Source organism: Arvicola amphibius, chromosome 10 (genome assembly GCF_903992535.2).
Source record: "Arvicola amphibius chromosome 10, mArvAmp1.2, whole genome shotgun sequence".
Classification (NCBI taxonomy): Eukaryota; Metazoa; Chordata; class Mammalia; order Rodentia; family Cricetidae; genus Arvicola; species Arvicola amphibius.
In genome coordinates, this window is record NC_052056.1 from 85,352,248 (window position 1) to 85,369,835 (window position 17,588).

Genomic DNA, 17,588 nt, shown 5'->3' on the forward strand with positions numbered 1-17,588 from the left:
TCAAACTTTCTCCCAAGAGGACCTCTGGAAAAGATGCCTCCCCTCCCCTCTCAGCGTTCATTAGGCAGCAGAAGGAACCAAGGCCTGCTGTACCAGCATGCAGCTGTGTGCTCGGAGACAAGAGGCTGCCTGCCTCTTAACCTCAGTTTTTTTTTTTTTTTTTTTTTTTTTTTTTTTTTTTTTTTTTTTTTTTTTTTTTTTGCCTGTACAATGGGGCAGGACAATGAACCTGTGCGTGGGTAAACGCTATCGTTTCCTTAAAGGGCCAGAACATTTTAACTCTCTTCTCCCCTCAGCTCTACCTGGATTCTTGCCACAAAAAGTGGTCTCAGGGAAGCCCACCACTCTAATCCTTGAACCACCAATAAACTGAACCCTTGGAGTTCGAGGAGATGGCTTCTTGGGTAACAAACTTGCCTCCACGCCTAGTGACCTGAGTTCAAATCCCGGGACCCACACAATGAAGAAAGAGAACACACTTCTGCAAGTTGTTCTCTGACCTCCCTGGGTGCACTGTCATACACACACACACACACACACACACACACCAAATAAAAGCATTAATTTTGTTTTAAAGAAAAGAAACATCTTAGCTGAACCCCAGTAATGAAACTCATGGGATCACAGTCTGGATTATCTCACAGGGCTTCTCCACGGGGTCTGAGTTTGGCTGTTTCTTTTTGTTTTTGTTTTTAAGCTTTGTTGACTTTAAGTTGTTGTGGGTTTTTTTTAATGATTTCCCCCCTATTCTTCCTTTTTCTTTCCTTCCATTTGCTTTAAGTGCCTTACTCTCTGTCTCATGATAGTGAGCTCTATCTCATGGATTTTTAGGTCATTCCATTCTGCTATAAATATTAAGAACTGTAAGTTCCTTTCTTGACAGGTTTTAGGAATGACAGGTTTTACAGGTGTTGTATAGATTCATCGTCATTCAATTTAAAATCTTTTCTAAGTTCCCTTGTCATTTTCAGTTCATAAGTTAGGTAGACATTGATGGGTTTCCAAACATCTGGGTTTAGCAAGATAATGTTATAAATTTCTTTCTGGGAGTGCAGGTAGCACATCCTAGACCATGGGTTGGGGCTTTGATATCCATGTGTCTGCATTTACTGAATAGTCAGTGTTAAGAGATTGTAGAGTAAGCTTACAAACAACTCGTGTTCCTGGGTTCTGGTGTGGTGTTCTCTGGTCTCTGATCATCAACTGGGTGAAGGGACTTGGTAACTTGTGCAGAGCATTGTGTCTGCTCACACAGTAGGTAGACAGGGATGACAATGAAATATATGTATTGATGTGTGGATGGACGGTGGGAAAATACATGACTGATTGATTGAATGATAGATGAATAGAGAAGTCATTGATAAATGATAGATATGTTGAAATATAAATAGGTATATGATAGATAGATAGATAGATAGATAGATAGATAGATAGATAGATAGGTAGATGATAGATAGATAGATAGATGATAGATAGATAGATGATAGATAGATAGATAGATAAATGATAGATAGATAGATGATAGATAGATAGATAGATAGATAGATAGATAGATAGATAGATAGATAGATAGAGGAGAAAACTACATTACTGGTGAAAAGTGTTTAAATTTTCCAGCAGAAATTTTTGCATATGTTCCCATCTCTACTTAATTCTGTTCCATTTTTGTTTGATATGGTTTGAGCCTCGTTACTGAGTTCATATATTTTTGTGACATTCCGTAATCTTCTTTAATTGATTCTTTTGACATTATACAATAAAATGTGTCTTTTAAATTTTTTTATTTTATATGTGTGAGTGTCTGTGCACCTTATTCATGCAGTACTTAGTAAAGGCCAGAAGAAGAGTTTGGATCCCCGGAACTGAAGTTGCAAATGTCTGTGAGTTACCACGCGGATGCCAAGAATCAAACTTGAAAACTCTGTAGAGCAACAAGTACTCTTAACCACAAGCCATCACTCCAGCGCCTTGACTAGTCTTTGTACCTGGTTATACATTCTTTGTTTAAAGTCTATGTTATCTGATATTAACACAGCCATTCCAGAAAGTCATTATTTTCATATGCATTGGAATTGTATTCATTACTTTCAAGTTTTAGTGCAATTCTTTGGATTGATAAAGCATCTCATGTGGTTTGGGTATCATCAACCCAGTCCTTGTGTCCATAGCTATGTGTCTTGGGGGTCTTCCCACACACAGAGGATCGCGAGTCATTCAAAAATTTGTGAAAAGTCTATCCAGGAATTCAGTCATCTTCCCAGCTGCTGTTTCTTTGTTCACATTCTTCCTTATGTTTCGGAGGCTTCAAACAAGGCTAACTCCGTCCCTGTCTCTTTAAGCCTTGAAGGGTGGTGCAGGCCTTTTATCCCAGCACTCGCAAGGCGGAGGCAGGAGGGATCTCTGTGTGTTCAGGGCCAGCCTGGTCTACAGAGTTCCAGAACAGATTCCAAAATTACACAGAGAAACCCTGTCTCGAAAAACCAAAAACCTTCTGTCATTCTCCCTTTCTGGGACAGGCAGCCGCTGATTTCTAGGAGAAAGGTAGCAATAACTAGAGGCCATCTCCCTCGGTGCTCTTCCTGCTTCTGTGTGCCAGTTCCCTTCTTCAGCCTCTGTCTGCTTTATATTTCAACGCCGTGTTCACTGGTGTTTGCTGATTGGAGCTGGGTCCAGGAAGATGCTGGCTTGTGCTCACTGGAGTCTGCACATTCCCCGCTCAGCTCTCCTTGTCATTCTCCCCCTTGCTCTTCCCAAGCTCAGGATTTCCAGAGCATCCCGCAAACTCTTCCAGGAAGCCGGTCAGCGGACTTTGCTTATCCTCCGCCGCCCCCTTCTGGTGCTTTCTTCTCCATTTCTCCCTCGGCATTCAAGGTCCAACCTGGATGCATGTTTTATTTGCTTCAGGCAGAAACTGGCCCGGCACCCTAGCATTGGAGCCAATCAGTAAACAGAACGGCCACAGAAACAATTCCTGGTCCCCGCTTTAATTGTGAACCGGCAAGCTAGGAACCAAATCCTGCTCCCTCGTCTCTCTTGCTTTGCTTCTGGTCCAGCTAGCCTGAACCTTGGTCTCCATATGCTCAGTATCTCTCTTTACTCTCAACATCAAGCTTCTGGGATAGCTTCTGGGATTGCTGTAGCAATTACTGTCACCTAAGTCATTTCAGGAACGGGCCTCCCCAAGGCATATCCAACCATTATTATGAGTCAGACATAAAGGGCCAGTGGAGCTTAGAACTGCCTCTTGGGGACAAAGTGTGAAGCACAGCTGAACTGGGAGACCCTTCTCTGAAGTGTTATTCCGCCCAAATCCAGAAATCTGAACTTTTTCTGTAGGTGCCCCGAACCTCCGCGCGTCCCGTGACAGCCGCTGTCAGTCATCACCACGAGGGGGCGCTGTTGACCCTGTAACTGGCAGCAGGCTGGCTGGGTTTGGATCTGAACTATTCCTCACTCAAATTAAGGGCAATTGTATTGCCTTGTTCCAGCTGTCAAAACAGCACGACGTTAGTGGGGTTCCTTTGGAACTCAATCTTTTAAACAGGCTACCAGAGTCTTGTGGGACATTAAGAGCGATATCGAAGCTCTAACTAAAGCTTACAGGCTCTGTGAGTCCAAGAAAGGTGGTTGAAAGTGGCTTGCCCTAGGCCACAGTTATCGGTGTTCTTTATAAATCTACAGTTGACAAGCGACATAATAATCCAGTTGCTTCCACTGCCTGGCGGGAGGGCAACTGACAGATTATAATCGTGCCATGTGATGTTATAGTGGTGGCAAAGTTTGAACTAAGTTTTTTCCCAATAAATATTCAAAAGGTAAGTCTTTATGAATTATGTGTGTTCCATTAACAAAAAAGCAAGGACATCAGACAGCAGAGCAAAATCAGCGTTATGGTGAACATGGGGTCTCAGTATGGAAGCCTGAAGAGTCAGTGTGGCCTTTGGCTGGGTAATGAGATGGACTGCATCTCGCAGGTCCTAATATCATAACCACCTCTCTTCCTGCCTCCCTTTCTTCTTTCCCTTTCAACACATCTCCCTCCCAAATCCATGTCCTCATGTTTGATAGCCCATTGGGTTCAGTTAGTGCCACCCCTATGTCCATGGAGGTTGGTCACTCTCCCTACCTCAGCAGTCACCAACCATGAGTTCCTCCACTTGAGTCAGATTGGAAACCTCTTCTCTCCTTGCTGGAATTTCTCACTGGTTGGATTCAGACTAGTTTGTATGTGCCTTGCTCTCCCAGTGGGCTCCCTACAGGCAAGGGACCCCACTTATAACCATCACTCAACAGCCACATAAGAATTAAAAGATGACCAGAGAATCAACGCTGCCTGCAGAATCCCATGACCAAAAAGGCCAGGGTTACAGTTGAGTGAATGTTACTCAACGCACATCAATGACTGATGTGTTGATGGTAAGGGGTTGCACTATAGTGCGGTAACACATAAGCTTCAAATTCTGGTGGCTTCCAACACCAGACAGCGGTCTCTCATCCCATGTTCCAGGTTCCTCAGTGGTTAGCAGAAACTGTGTTCACTGGGGTCCCTCAGGAAACAGGTGATGGAGTAGCTGGTGCCTTGACCAGAATTGGCCTCTGTTAGCCCTGTCCAAACCCTGGACTCACTGTGCAGTGAGCAACTGTTAGCTTACTTCATCCAAAGCAGTGCAGTCTCGTGTTTCTGAGACGATATCACATGATCAGTTTGTTCACCGTGGTTGCTTATCAAGAAGCAATAGAGAGTTCATTTGGATGAAACATCCAGACACTTGTGGTCGGGATGGTGAGAAGGCAGCTTCGCAGGTAAAGTGCTGGGTAGAGAAATTCTTACTCAAAGAAGGATCCACTGTCCTACCGCTCCATGCCTCCTGGAGGCTTTTGAGAAATGCAGGGTCGGGGGCCACCAGACCTGCAGATCCACAGTGAAGAATCAACATTTTAACAAGGCCCCAGTGGAATGTGAACAGCAATGGCTGAGAATGGTTTAGTCAGTAAGGGATTCCTCTACCCAGAGAGCTTGGTTTAGGACCCCAGTTCTGACAACTTTCAGCTTCACGACCCTGGACAAAATCCTTCCATTCTCCATCTGCCATCAGAAATGTCTATAAATGGACTTAATAACCACAGTAACACCCTGGGATGGTCGTGAGAGCGAGCTAACATTGCCAGACGCTTCTGTATGGGAGGTGGTGATGCTGGTGGGAATGACGATGCTGATGGAGAGGATGATGTAGAAAATGTACCTACGGAAATGCATTGGAGCTAATTTCATTTGTAACGTAATCTGAGGTGTACCGACCCATTTCCTATCATAAGTGAGCATCTGCTGTTCTTGAACCATGACAAAGGAGTGAGCAGCAGAGAATCCATCCTGTAGATTTTATTGAACAAGGCACGAGAAATAGTGCATCCAACAGGTATCATAGGGGACGTAGGATGGGAGGTAGGCAGAGGAATCTGAGCATCAGTCCTGATGTTCTCACAGGTGAGTGAGCATTATACGCATCTCACACCTCATTGAGGAAACCGGGCCCATGTTTCCATCAAGGGATATCCAGCTGTATAGAGTCTGTGTTAGGATGAATGACCTGGAGACTGTCAGCCACATTGTCATAGGGCTTCCATTCTTTAATGTTTGAAACAGAACTGTCTAGTGAGTGAAAAAAATCACACAAAGACCCCATCATCACAAGTAAGACCCAGTAAACGTCACCCAGACACATGTGAGCACAAGCTTGTGTACAAATCACCCCAGTGAGCAATTGTGAGAGAGTAGGCTACTCCAGGTTAACTACTCCTAACCTTTTCCAAGCTGGGTGGCCTTAAAGAGCCATGTCACTCCTTTCAACATCAGTTTCCCTATCTGTGACCGGAAGACAATAAAGGATGACAGGGTCACAGGGTGCTTGGAGAACTGTCATCACCATAGCTGACTAAAAGAGCTAAAGGCAAAATGTTTCCATCGCAGACGGAGATATAATCTCTCTAGCTCCATGGTGGTTCTTTGAGAAGAGTGCCCCTCTATGCACAGATGCGCCTTATAGAGCTGGGAACACAGAGTTGAGCAGGTCGGAGCTAACACGGAATGGAATATTAACCAAACAACAGAAAAACTAGCCAGAGTGGACAGGAAGTGCCCAGAAGTCAGTTCCTAAATAATTGTGTCCTTGCTGGATGGTCCAAGGTGCGACGCTTTATCTCTCTCAGGGAGGGAAGGAGGGAGTCCTGGTTTTACGTTCCAGCCCCAGCTCCCTCCTCCTTAGTCTAGGGTTTGTTACATGGAGACACATTGTCAGATCACGCTAAGTGTGGTCTTATAAATCACAGCCTGGGGGCATCAAAGTTGGTGTTTAGAGAGTTGATTTTATATTTATCTATTTGCAAAGCTTGAGGTGCACACACCGTGTGGTGCGTGTATAGAGGTCAGAGGACACTCGGCCTGTGGGAGTCGGTTCTCTCCTGCCATGAACATCCTGGGGACTGAACTCAGGTCCTCGGGCTTGGTGACAAGTACCTTTACTACCTGAGCCTACCCCCTGGGTAGAAAGTTGATTTTCAGAGCAGTGATGTAACCTTCTCTATGGGCCTCAGTTTCCTAACCAGTGTCCCCCATTCCCAGAATTCCTCCAACTCCATACAGGACAACCCCAGATATTCAGCTGCTCAAGATGCCTCCTCCTCTCTCACAATTTCACAGGTCCATCAATTGCTTCACTTATCCACCCTGCCTGTCTTTGGTCCAGGCCTTCCCAGATGCACACAGAAGTCCTGAGCATCCTCTGCCAACCCCAGGGGTCATGCGCCACCAGGGCCTGGAGTTTGCACTGTGGACTTTCCTAAAATGTCTCGGCTCACCTCCATTCATCCTCCTGAAAGTTGTCCCCTCCTCACAACGGTACTTTCTCTTAAAGCATTACCGAAAGTCACAGCTTATAACGAAGAGACAGCCTTAGTCATCCACCTCCCTGGAGCTCCCCTCTGCCACGCGAGAAAAAAAATCCAAGTGTAGGACCTATTCTTTCTGTGACAAAATACTTGACAAGAGCAAGTCAAGAGAGAAAACTGTCAAGGGACAGTGTCACTGTCTGAGGGCAGTCCATCATGGCGGGGAAGGCATGGCAGCAGGGGCAGGAGGCAGATGGTCACATGACATCCACAGCCAGGATGCAGAGAGAGATGAATGCTGGGGTTCAGTTCATTTTTTCCTTTTTATTCCATCCAGGGCCCCACCCCATGGGATGGCACTGCCCACATTCAAGGTGTGTTTTCGTCAGGTAAACCTGTCTAGAAAGCCCTCACAGACACGCTCAGAGGCTTCTTTCCATATGAGTCTAAATTCCATCCAGCTGTGAATCAAGGATAACCATCAGGGGACCTTGGTCTACCCCACCCTCAAAACCCTCTAGAAACCAGCTGGTGACTGGAAACAGTGTTTGCCAAATGGCTGAATGGCACGTGTTATTCCGAGGGTTGTTTTGATGCATCTGTCTATACTGGGCAACACTGGCATACTGAGCTTAACATGTATTTCCTTGTATTTCCTATTTTTCTTTCTTCCCTGTTTTCTACGTCCACCAGTAAGCAACAGAGTTAAGATGCCATTTGCTTTGCAAACTGACCACGGCTGCATTAGCTGTCCTTGTCCTACCACCAATAGCATTTGCTCATATAATGCATAACAGCAATACGCAGACACACACCCTGCTTGGAAGCAGACAGGGCAAGACACCAACAAGTTCTATACTTCGTATAATGCAATGTCAACCATTTAAGATTTCAGCTTGAACAAAATAAATCTAAAAAGCGGCCTCTTTCAGTTAGAAGCCCTGGGCACATGTGGAGGCCATGGGCTTTCTCTTGCCAATAACTCTGCCCTCCTATAAATCATGTTAATTGTCTCCATGTGCCCACAGCCTACGGGGAGTTTCGCAATACCCTTTGAGGAGATTAGTGGTCCCTGGTGTCACTTATGAGACTCAGGCAAGCATCTGGAAGCAATTTCGGTTAAAGAATTAATGATTTTGAGGTTCAATAATACAGGGCTTAAAAAAATAAATAAATACAGGAAACTTTGTTAGCCCCGGGAACCTGCGGGTTTCCCTAGCTGAGATAAAGGGACCGACAGTCCTCTGTCCCATTTGTTGAATCTGTGTGAGTGCTTGGTTGATGTTTAGAAGGTCACATGGCAGATTAAAGGCAGTCTTAAAGTGGGGCTTGCAGAAGGGAAACTCTGTTTTCTTTGGTCTCTTTCTGTTCACTCTGGGAGAACCAGGAGGGGAGATGCATCGGAGGTTCATGGGGCTGGAGGACGGCAGGTGCCTGTCTGGTGATTCAGTCTGTAGATGTGGTGGAGAGGTCCCACTCTGGGCTTCATTCTTTATTCCTATTCTGGAATAGGACACGGGGGATGGAGCAGACCCCATCCTTCAGTCTGAAATTTGAACTGCTGAGTTTCTCCCTGGTGATAGGGGACCAAACATTTCAACAAAAAAAAAATATTCATTCTCTGTAGATTTCCAGGCTTCTAAAAAAGATGAGAAAACGTGCCTTGGATTCTAGGGGCCCAAGTGACTTTGCTATTGTTCCCCAAGGATGTGTCTACAGTAGTGAATTGAGCTGGAGGGTTGGGCCATTGCCCACATCACCTAAATACAAAGCCTCTGCTACCCAGGCCTGTGAGAGCAGGGTCCCATTTCGGCTATGAGCTCCTCTTCAAAACCAGCGCACTCTCGGACTTCTTATGCTGTCTCAAGACCTGGGGGTTGGAAAGGTTGGCCCTTTCCCTGGTGTTTCTTCTGCATCAATCACTGTTATGTTTGTTTTCTTTCGAAAGCTTTTCCGAAGGACTGGCCAGCTTGATCCATTTAACCTTCGGTGGGAGAGAGATCCCCGAGCCTGTGCAGTTTGAGACTCGGACCAGAGTGGAGCCCCCCCAGGTTTGGAGAGCTGGTGGCTGATAAGAGTCCTAGGCTTCCAGTTTCAAAACCTTTCACTTCCAGTCCTGAGAGGGTGTCAGATCCTATCCGCAGCACACTGCCCAGACTCCTGAGCAGCCCATGAAACAAAACCTAGCGTCAGTAAGCATGCAGGGACCTTGCTGGAACCTAGTGACACCAGAAGGGAGCACCAAAAAATCGGGGGAGGGGGGAGTAGGTTCAGGAGTGTGTGGAGAAACCGCTCTCACCAGGACACGTCTGGGGCTGAGTGGGGGGGGGGCACGACGACGAAGACGTTGTTTTGTTTTAAGCCTGGATAGTTGAATACACATAATTGGGTGAGATACAGAAAAAGAGTCTAGTCTTCTCCTCGGAGCACAAGTATCGGTACACATCCCACTGAACCACTGGTATACGTCCCACTATACATCGTTCACCTAGATAGTTCCTCCACAGCTGCAAGCGACTTTCAATTCCAAATGTCCCCAGACCTTAGCAGAAGATGACCTGAAGTTACCGATGGGGAAACTGACGACCGCGAGACCTCGCGGTGACCGTGGGAGATGGTAAGACTCAGAGCTCAAGGGTTCAGCTCCATCCCGCGTGGCGGGCACCTGGGCAGAGCCATCCTGTAGGACTTGGCTGCGTGGAGGCAGGAAGCTTGAAAGCCGGGGATCCGCTGTGGGAGAAGAGGATTTCAAGTCTCCAAGGCGCCTTGTTCCTGCCCCCAGTCTTGGTCCCCAGGCCAGCGCGCCCCGGGCCTCCTGGCCCCTCTAGCATCCTCCTTCCATCCGGCCGCGGGCGGGGCCGGAGGTGGGCGGATCCGGAGGGTGTCGTGGGAGGGCCCGAAGTGGGCGGGCCCGGGGGCGGGATCAGCAGGACCGCGGCTGCAGCCGGAGAAAAGTTGTCCGGACCAGTGCACGAGCAGCTGCGGGAGCCGGAGCTCTGCCGGGGGCGGCCCCGGGCATGGGGCAGCCGGCGCGGGGCCGGGGCTGGCGATGGGTGGCGTGACAGCGACCACGATGCGCTCCGAGGGCGCGGCCCCGTGGTGGGCGGCGCGGTACAGGGCACTGAGCCTGCTGCTGGCCGCTCTGCTGGGTCAAGGTAAAGCGGACGCTCTCGGGGATCACAGGGTCCCTCGGGGGCTGATGGGGAGCCAGGGCGCGGGTAGAGAGGGTAGCGTCGATGATGAGGGCTCCAGGTCCCACCGAGAACCCCCAGTTATCGAGACAGCGGATTCCGGCCGCAGCTGCAAACCATTGAGCTGTGTGTGGCTGGGGATCCGCCGCGGCAGCCCACCCCGAAGCCCTGCTGCCTCCCTCCCGGAGAGCGGTGGGGGGGGGGGCGGGGAGCAGGGGGCGTGGCTGCCGGATTCTGGGTCTGGGCTGCACCCTGAGTTCTATATGGAGCTGCGCTTCCTAGATTCGGTGCAGCTGCGGGGCGCGAGGAGGACCCTGGTTTCCCGCGGCCCCTTCTACAGCTTTGAGAAACCCAGGACTTTCCGCCCCACATTTAGACCAAGCGGTGGCGTTGGGAGCATCAGGCGGCTCTGGTTTCCAGCGAGTCCACTGACAGGCTCCCACTTCGGTCCTTTGCCCGGAGAGGAGGGAACCAGGACTCTGCAGGTTTCTGGAGACTTGTGCAAACTGGCTGACGCAGGCTTGCCAGGGCTCTCGCTGCTGCTAAGGTCGCTAAGTCGGATTATTACCCTTCTGTGGGTCTGGTTGTCTACGGGCGGGGCTGAAGAACCAGAGCCGCTGGCTTCAGGCGCTCAGAGTCCCGGAACCCCAGGGTGCGGTCGGGGCGCCCTGGTGAGGTTCTAGCGTGCTATAGGTTAAGCCCGGATGTTCTACGGTGTTCTGTGCTCTCCCGCAGTGAGACGGGTTCAAGCTCAGCCATTGACAAGGACCGGACTGAGGTTCCTCTGTAATCCGCCCGGCAGGGATGTCAAGACCTCTCTCCAGCCCGGTGCTCCAGGCTGTGTTGGAAATGTATTCGGGCAATCAAGTTGTCAATTGGTGTTTAAAAAGTAGAATTTGCTTTACAAAAGTCCTTACAGCGCTAAGTGAAACTGGGGGATGCCCCTTATTCCAGGAGCATTCCCCTAGACAAGCCTACCGTGCATTAGGTACGCTATGCTTCCTCCCAATGGGTCCCGTTTCCCTAGAGCCCCGGGTAAACTGGGGCTCGGGGTGTTTATTAACCCAGAGGCTGCTCTCAGCACACACCTCCCGGCGGATTCCGATCGCTAAATAGCTTAATTGGCATTTAGAAAGAAAAAGAGAAAGAGACCCAGATTTCACTTCGGATCAAGCAGAGGCTGTTATTGCAGTGGCCGGTGTAAACCTTGGACTGGCGATTGAAGGCGCTGGGGTGGGGCTGGCATGGTGGAGATCGCCCATGTGATACAAAGCGCTCCTCTCCCCCAGGCACCTGGATTTGCTAGATTTCACCGGGTGGGGCTCCTAAGGTTGGTCTAGGAAGCATCGTCTGCTAAATGTGATTTCACTTTGCAGCGTTGATCAAAAGCTTGCAGCTCATTCTGTGTTCCCCTAAAGCAGCCTGATGTTTACTCTGAAAGATGTTGCATGCGTGCATAAGCGGGTGTGTGTTTGCACCTGTGTGCAGAGGCAGGCGACCAACCCGTAGTGTCTTCTGCGGTCAGTCATTCTCCACCTTGTTTTTTGAGACAGGCCTCTCACTTTGCAGAGAGCTCTCCTATTTTCTTGCGGAGAGCTCTCTCATTAGGCTAAGCCTTCGTGCCAGCGAACCCCTAACCTGTCCATCACTGCCTCAGCGATGGGATTGCAGCCTGCTCCATCTGCCTCGCTCTGCTGCTGTTTTCTGAGCCTGGGATTCAGGTCCTCCAGGTTGCACGTGCACGTGCGTGAGTCTGCCACTAAGCCACCTCCCAGCTCCCCCCACACAATGTTTTACAGAAACAAACACCTTCTCATCCTTGTTTAAATTTCCACTGTCTTAAAAAAAAAAAAAAAACCATGCCAAGCAGGACTTTTTTTTTTATACAAGGGTCTTTGTGTGGGTTTCTGGAACCCTGGAAAACTGTCCGGTCATTAGCACCAACCGAAGTGTGTGTTTTTGATTGTTGACGCTGAAGCTTTGCCACTCACCAGGGTTTGCAGAAAACGCAGTTGTTCTTGCGAGTTTCCATAAATAGGACAGAGCATTGAAACAGAAGAATCATTCTCTGAGATTTAGACCCAATTTGAGCTGAAACAGGCGTCACCTGCCAACCTTCAACGGCAGGCAGAAGAGTCTGAAGGGCTGACGGGCTCCTCAGGAGGGCTGTGAGGGCTTCTGCTCAGGTGTGGGGCCCCAGCAAAGGTTGGATCCAGCCGTCGTCCGCTAACTCTCTGGAACCTGTTGTAGGGTCCGCAGTTACTTCAGTGTGCATGTGCCCCGGTGGACAGAGACCTCCGTGGAGGTGTGAGCTGCAAGTGGTGCCTGTGGCACTGGCATCACACACCGCACCGGCGGTGCACGGAGCACTGGCATCTTTGAATAGAGGAGGCTTTAGAGACCTGAAGTGGCTTCAAGATCAGTGCTGTTCACTGAAGGAATGAAGTAAGGACGAGCAGTTCTTTGGCATCTCAGCACTATGGCGCCTACGGGGACTTTGGAGGGGAGAGGGAAGGTTGAGAAGGGCTTTTCTCCCCTGCCCTCAGACATGCTTTCAGCGGGGTCCAGGGGCTCTGCTCAAATGCGCACCCACCCTCTTCCATGCTCCACTCAGCATCGCCATCTGTTCAGCCTTCCAGAGGTCCCCCAAACCTCACTGATGATGCCCTATCAGACCTTGACTTGCCTCAGTTCTCCCCTCTAGCCCGACTCTCAGCAAACATGGGCTGTCCACAGGATGCTTGCAAAAACTAGACAGATTGCCGGCATCTTTTAATGAGAGAAGTCACACAGTTATATTTTAATTCAATAAAAAACATGTTTTAGTTTTAAAAATGGGAGAAGGCATGTGAAAATATCCAGATTTCTGAAGTGTCTGTGTCAGACTCATAAGCCACACTGCACAACTGCATGCAGATTTTACAAGTAAATTACCAAGCCAAAAAAAGATCTTACTTCTATTTTCTATGAGTTGTATATCGTCGTCTTATAATTTTTATTGTGTGTGAGTGTTTGCTGCTTATAAGTCTGTGCACCATGTGTGCAGTACCCATGGAGGCCAAAAAAAGGTATTGGAACCCCTGGAACTCCAGATGGTCACGAGTCATCATGTGGGTGTTGGGAATGGAACCCAGGTCATCTGGAAGAGTAGCCAGTGCTCTTAAACCCTGAGCTGTCCCTCAAGGACCCAGTCATCTTCTTTGTCCAAAAGTCGTGTTTAATGAGGGAAAATTGCATACAATGAAATTTGCCCCTTTAAGATATATAGTTGTAAGTTTGGACTAACAAATACAAATGTGTCAACTTTTGGATCATCTTCAGAAACCCGTGTCCTCTCCCTCCTCCATCCACAGTTCCTGACACACCGTTCTTGGTCTCTGGACCTTTCCTATTTTAGTAGCAACACCATTATTGGCTTACTCCGTGGGTGTCTTTTAGATCTGCGGCTGTGCAGTCAGCATCATTCCTTCCATAGTCACCTTTGCCCCAGTAGTGAGCCTTCTTTTTTAATGCTGCGTAATATTCTTTTGAGTGCTGCTCGATTTTCTTGTTTCTCAAATGAAGGCCATTTGAAGGGCTCTGGGTTTTATCGATTATAAAAACATTATGCATATTCACAGACAGGGTTTTGAGTGGCATGCATTTGTTCCTCCTGGTTAAGTATCAAGGCCTTGGAGTGTTGTCAAGTGATTTGGTAACTTTGGCCTTTTGTTTCCCCTCAGCTGGGTTATTTTGTATCATTTGCAGCACTTGATATTATTGCTGTTTGTTTGGTCTGCCAATTCTAGTGGCCCAGTAGTTCGTATTTCTTTGGGATTTTCAGACTCTTTTCTTTTGGTGTTTTCATGTATATGTGCCAGTGCACGTATGTGGAGGTCAGAGGGCAACTCAGATGAGTGGTTCTCTCCTTTCCACTGGATGGATTCCAGGGGCAAAACTCAGATTGTTGGGCTTGGCAGCAAGCTCCCTCACATGCTAAGCCATCCCACTGGCCCTTTTTTAGGATTTTATTTGTTTTTTACTTTTTAAGTTTTATTTACTTCTTTGGGGTTTTGTTTATTATAAGTCTTTGACAGATAAGGTGGCGTGTCCTTGGGTTTCATGAGCATCTGTACATCTCCTTTGGTGAAATGACTTTTTCAAATGCTGCATGCCCACTTTAAAAATTGGTTGTTTACTTTCTTATTGATGATTTTTCAGGCAATTTCTGTGTTCTGGATGTGAGTTCTCATTAGACAGTGCCTGAAAGATATTTCTGTTCAGTTGTCCTAGGAAAATCAGATTTTAAATTTTAAAGAAAATTTCTCTTAATAAGTGTGCTGTTGGTGCCAAATCTAGAAGATATCCCCTAAGCCAAAATCACAAGAATCTCTAGACACTAGGACCAGTGAATGCATGTGAGTCCAGTGCCCTCAGCGGCCAGAAGAGGGCAGTAGAACCCTAGGAACTGTAGCTACAGAAGGTTGTAAACTGCCATGTGGGCGCTGGGAACCAAATCCAGGTCCTTTGAAAGAGCAGCCTGTACTCTTAACCACCAAGCCATGTTTCTAGCCCCAAATCATTACCTTTTATATTTTATTGTTGGCGGTTTACAAAGAACATATAGTTGGGTTTCCTTTGTTTATCTAGTCTGTTAATCTCTGTCTTTTTTTGGGGTTTTTTCGAGACAGGGTTTCTCTGCAGCTTTAGAGCCTGTCTTGGAGCTAGCTCTTGTAGACCAGGCTGGTCTCGAACTCACAGAGATCTGCCTGCCTCTGCCTCCCCAGTGCTGGGATTAAAGGCGTGTGCCACCACAGCCCAGCTAATCTCTGTCTTTTAATCATCATGTTTACACCATTTATATGTAATATAATTATCTGCATGTTTAAATTAGGAACTGACCCTGTACACACTGTTTACCTTCATCTTCCTTTTGCTCGTTGCTCTTCCCATGACTTTTTCTGCTTTAGGGTTAAGCATTTTCTATGAATCTATTTTATCTCCTTGATGGGCGCATTTGTGCTTCCTATTCAGTTTTACCCATTGCCCTAAGGTTTACAAAATGCATCTTTAATTCATCAAAGCTTAGATTCAAGCTGCTTTATACTGCTCCATAGGCTTTATACTAACCTTAAAAGAATATATTTCCAGTATGTTTTTGCCCTCTACATGAAATCATTTTGAAGTGAATGCCCTCTTATGTGTTAGGTGCCGCTAAGAGAATTGTTGATTAAGGATTGTTGCAATATCGTTTCTAGAAGAGTGAAAAATCACGTTTAATCGGCTCAGGCTTGTTTCTGAGTGAGCACTTTGGGCATGCGGATGTCGCCATCCCTACGGGTCTTTATTCTATCTCCTACCTTTACTCAATTTTCTTGTTTAAGCACCTTGGGGATTTAGAAATTGCTGCCTCTAGGAGACGAGGAAGGTCAATACTAGTGTCTGAGTTTGCAAAATTTTCAAGAGAATGGGTTACGCTACTCTTCAGTGACTGACATCCCATCTTTGGCAATGTACACACATCCTTTCCCTCACGATAGTTGTTAGCAATACAATAGGTCTCTGAAGTGGTTGGAATCCTGAAGCCACCAAGGATTTGATATCGTTTCTACATAAGATGCACTCCCTTTGATCCATGTGAAGAAGTGTCACTTACAGGCTAATTGGGGTCAGACTCGGTGACCCTGAAAGGGCAGCTTCATACAGAGCCTCAGTTCTGCCCATTTCTGGAGGAACTGCTCGGATAACCCAGGCTGTGAGCATTAGAAGCATTGGAGGCCTCAGAAAAGAAAGGAGTTATGGGTTCACAAGCTGAACATGCCACAGAAGTCTGCAGACCCGATCTCCTGGGCACAGTTTGCAGCTTGCTTTAGGTTCCCTGTGGCTGACAATTACATCTGCCTCCCATGGGGCACCACAGCTTAGATGCAGGGGAAGTTGTGGTCATTTCAGTGATTTTTGTCTCTGGCTCAGATTGTAGATTCTAGGGATAAAGATTCTTGGACTTGGAATGAACTCGAGAGTGGTGTGTGTGTATGTGTGTGTGTGCATGTGTGTGTGTATGTGTGTGTGTGCGTGTGTGTGTGTGTATGTGTGTGTGTGCGTGTATTGTGTGTGAGGGGGTAATGATGTTTGTCTTTTAAGAGCTCCCCGGGGCTAGGGATGTCACTTATTAGTAGGATCTTGCTTGGTGTGTAGGGGACCGTGGGTTCTGTCTGTAGAATGAGAAAGCAAATGAACAAAAGGAACTGCATAGTCTTCATTAACCTAGACTAGCTGAGTACACCTCTGTCTAGAGTCAGATGAGAGTGACTAACAGGAACACCATGCCATATTTGATGGGAGTATTTTTCCCAGAGGGAAACCATAGAGCCATTTGTTACCAGAAGTGGGTGGGCAGATACTGAAAGCAAAATCCGTAGACGATGGTTTTCCCAGCACAGAGACCTCCTGGACATGGCCGTTACACTCAGCACAGTTCTTCTGAGCCCCAGATTTTATCCTATGAAGCACGGACCACACCTACTTCCTGTGTCTTCAGGATAGAGATGCATGAGCCTGAGGCATGTAGCATCTCTCTCCCAGGGCTGGCATGATAAAAAACCACACAGTGAGCAGCTTCTGTGCCACTTAATCTACCGCCTAGGGTGGATAAATAATTCTCTCTCAGAGCCACAGTCCTAAGTCAAGGTACCAGCAGGGCCAGTCGGTTGCCTAGGTACCTAGAAAGGATGCTTCCTCGACTCTTGCAGCTTCTGGTAGCGCCTGTGTTCCTTGGCTTGTGGTTGTAGCATCTTCTGCTCAGACTTGGGTTTACATGACTGTCTTCTGGGTCCCCTCCCCACTGTCATTGTGTGTAGGGTGGGAGGGGGTCAGAGGGAGGCAACCTCAAGTGTCAGTCATTCCTCAGGCTTGTTCTTTTGAGACACCATCTCACTGGCCTGGGTCTCACCAATTAGAATAGGCTGGTTGGACAGTGAACCCTTGAGATCAACTTGTCTCTGTCTCCCAGCACAGGAAAAGCAAACACAAGGTACCACATCTAGCTTTTCATACAGGTTTCAGGATCAAACTCAACTCTGGTCCTCATGCTTGAAAGGCAGGCGCTGAACCATCTCTTTAGCCCCACTCCCAACCCCAGCGCTTTATAAGGATTGAATATAAGTTCCAACATAATGCATCTACAGGACCTTTTCCTAAGTAAGGAAATGATCACAGGCTCAGAGGAGAGATGTCTCCTGGGGCCACCAAACCATCACACATAGTTAGAAAAGTTCAGAACACTTGCTATTAGAATTGGTGACGTTAACATTGCCAGAAAGAATCATGCAAGAAGGTCTCATCACAGAAAGATGTTTCAAGAAAGGCCTGAGAATGATGTCGAAGCAAACAGAACAGCGAACCTGACGATTTCGGAGGGAAAGGAATGACACATTTCGTGAGAGGTCACCATCTGTCACAGACCACAGGGAGCCGGGGCTTATGTTGTCCTTAAATGCATCAGCCGTCACTTCCATGAATTCCTTTCTTAAA

The 17,588-nt window shown here is 47.6% G+C and overlaps 1 protein-coding gene across 1 annotated transcript in view; it reads left to right on the forward strand.

The window, feature by feature from the left end:
• The first annotated feature begins 9,934 nt into the window (after positions 1-9,934).
• The window catches only part of Tmem132c (transmembrane protein 132C), a 308,513-nt gene continuing 300,859 nt past the window's right edge, over positions 9,935-17,588 (forward strand). The window contains exon 1 of the mRNA XM_038346877.1: positions 9,935-10,040. Coding sequence (XP_038202805.1) covers positions 9,935-10,040 — 106 coding nt within the window. The remainder of the gene's footprint in view (positions 10,041-17,588) is intronic.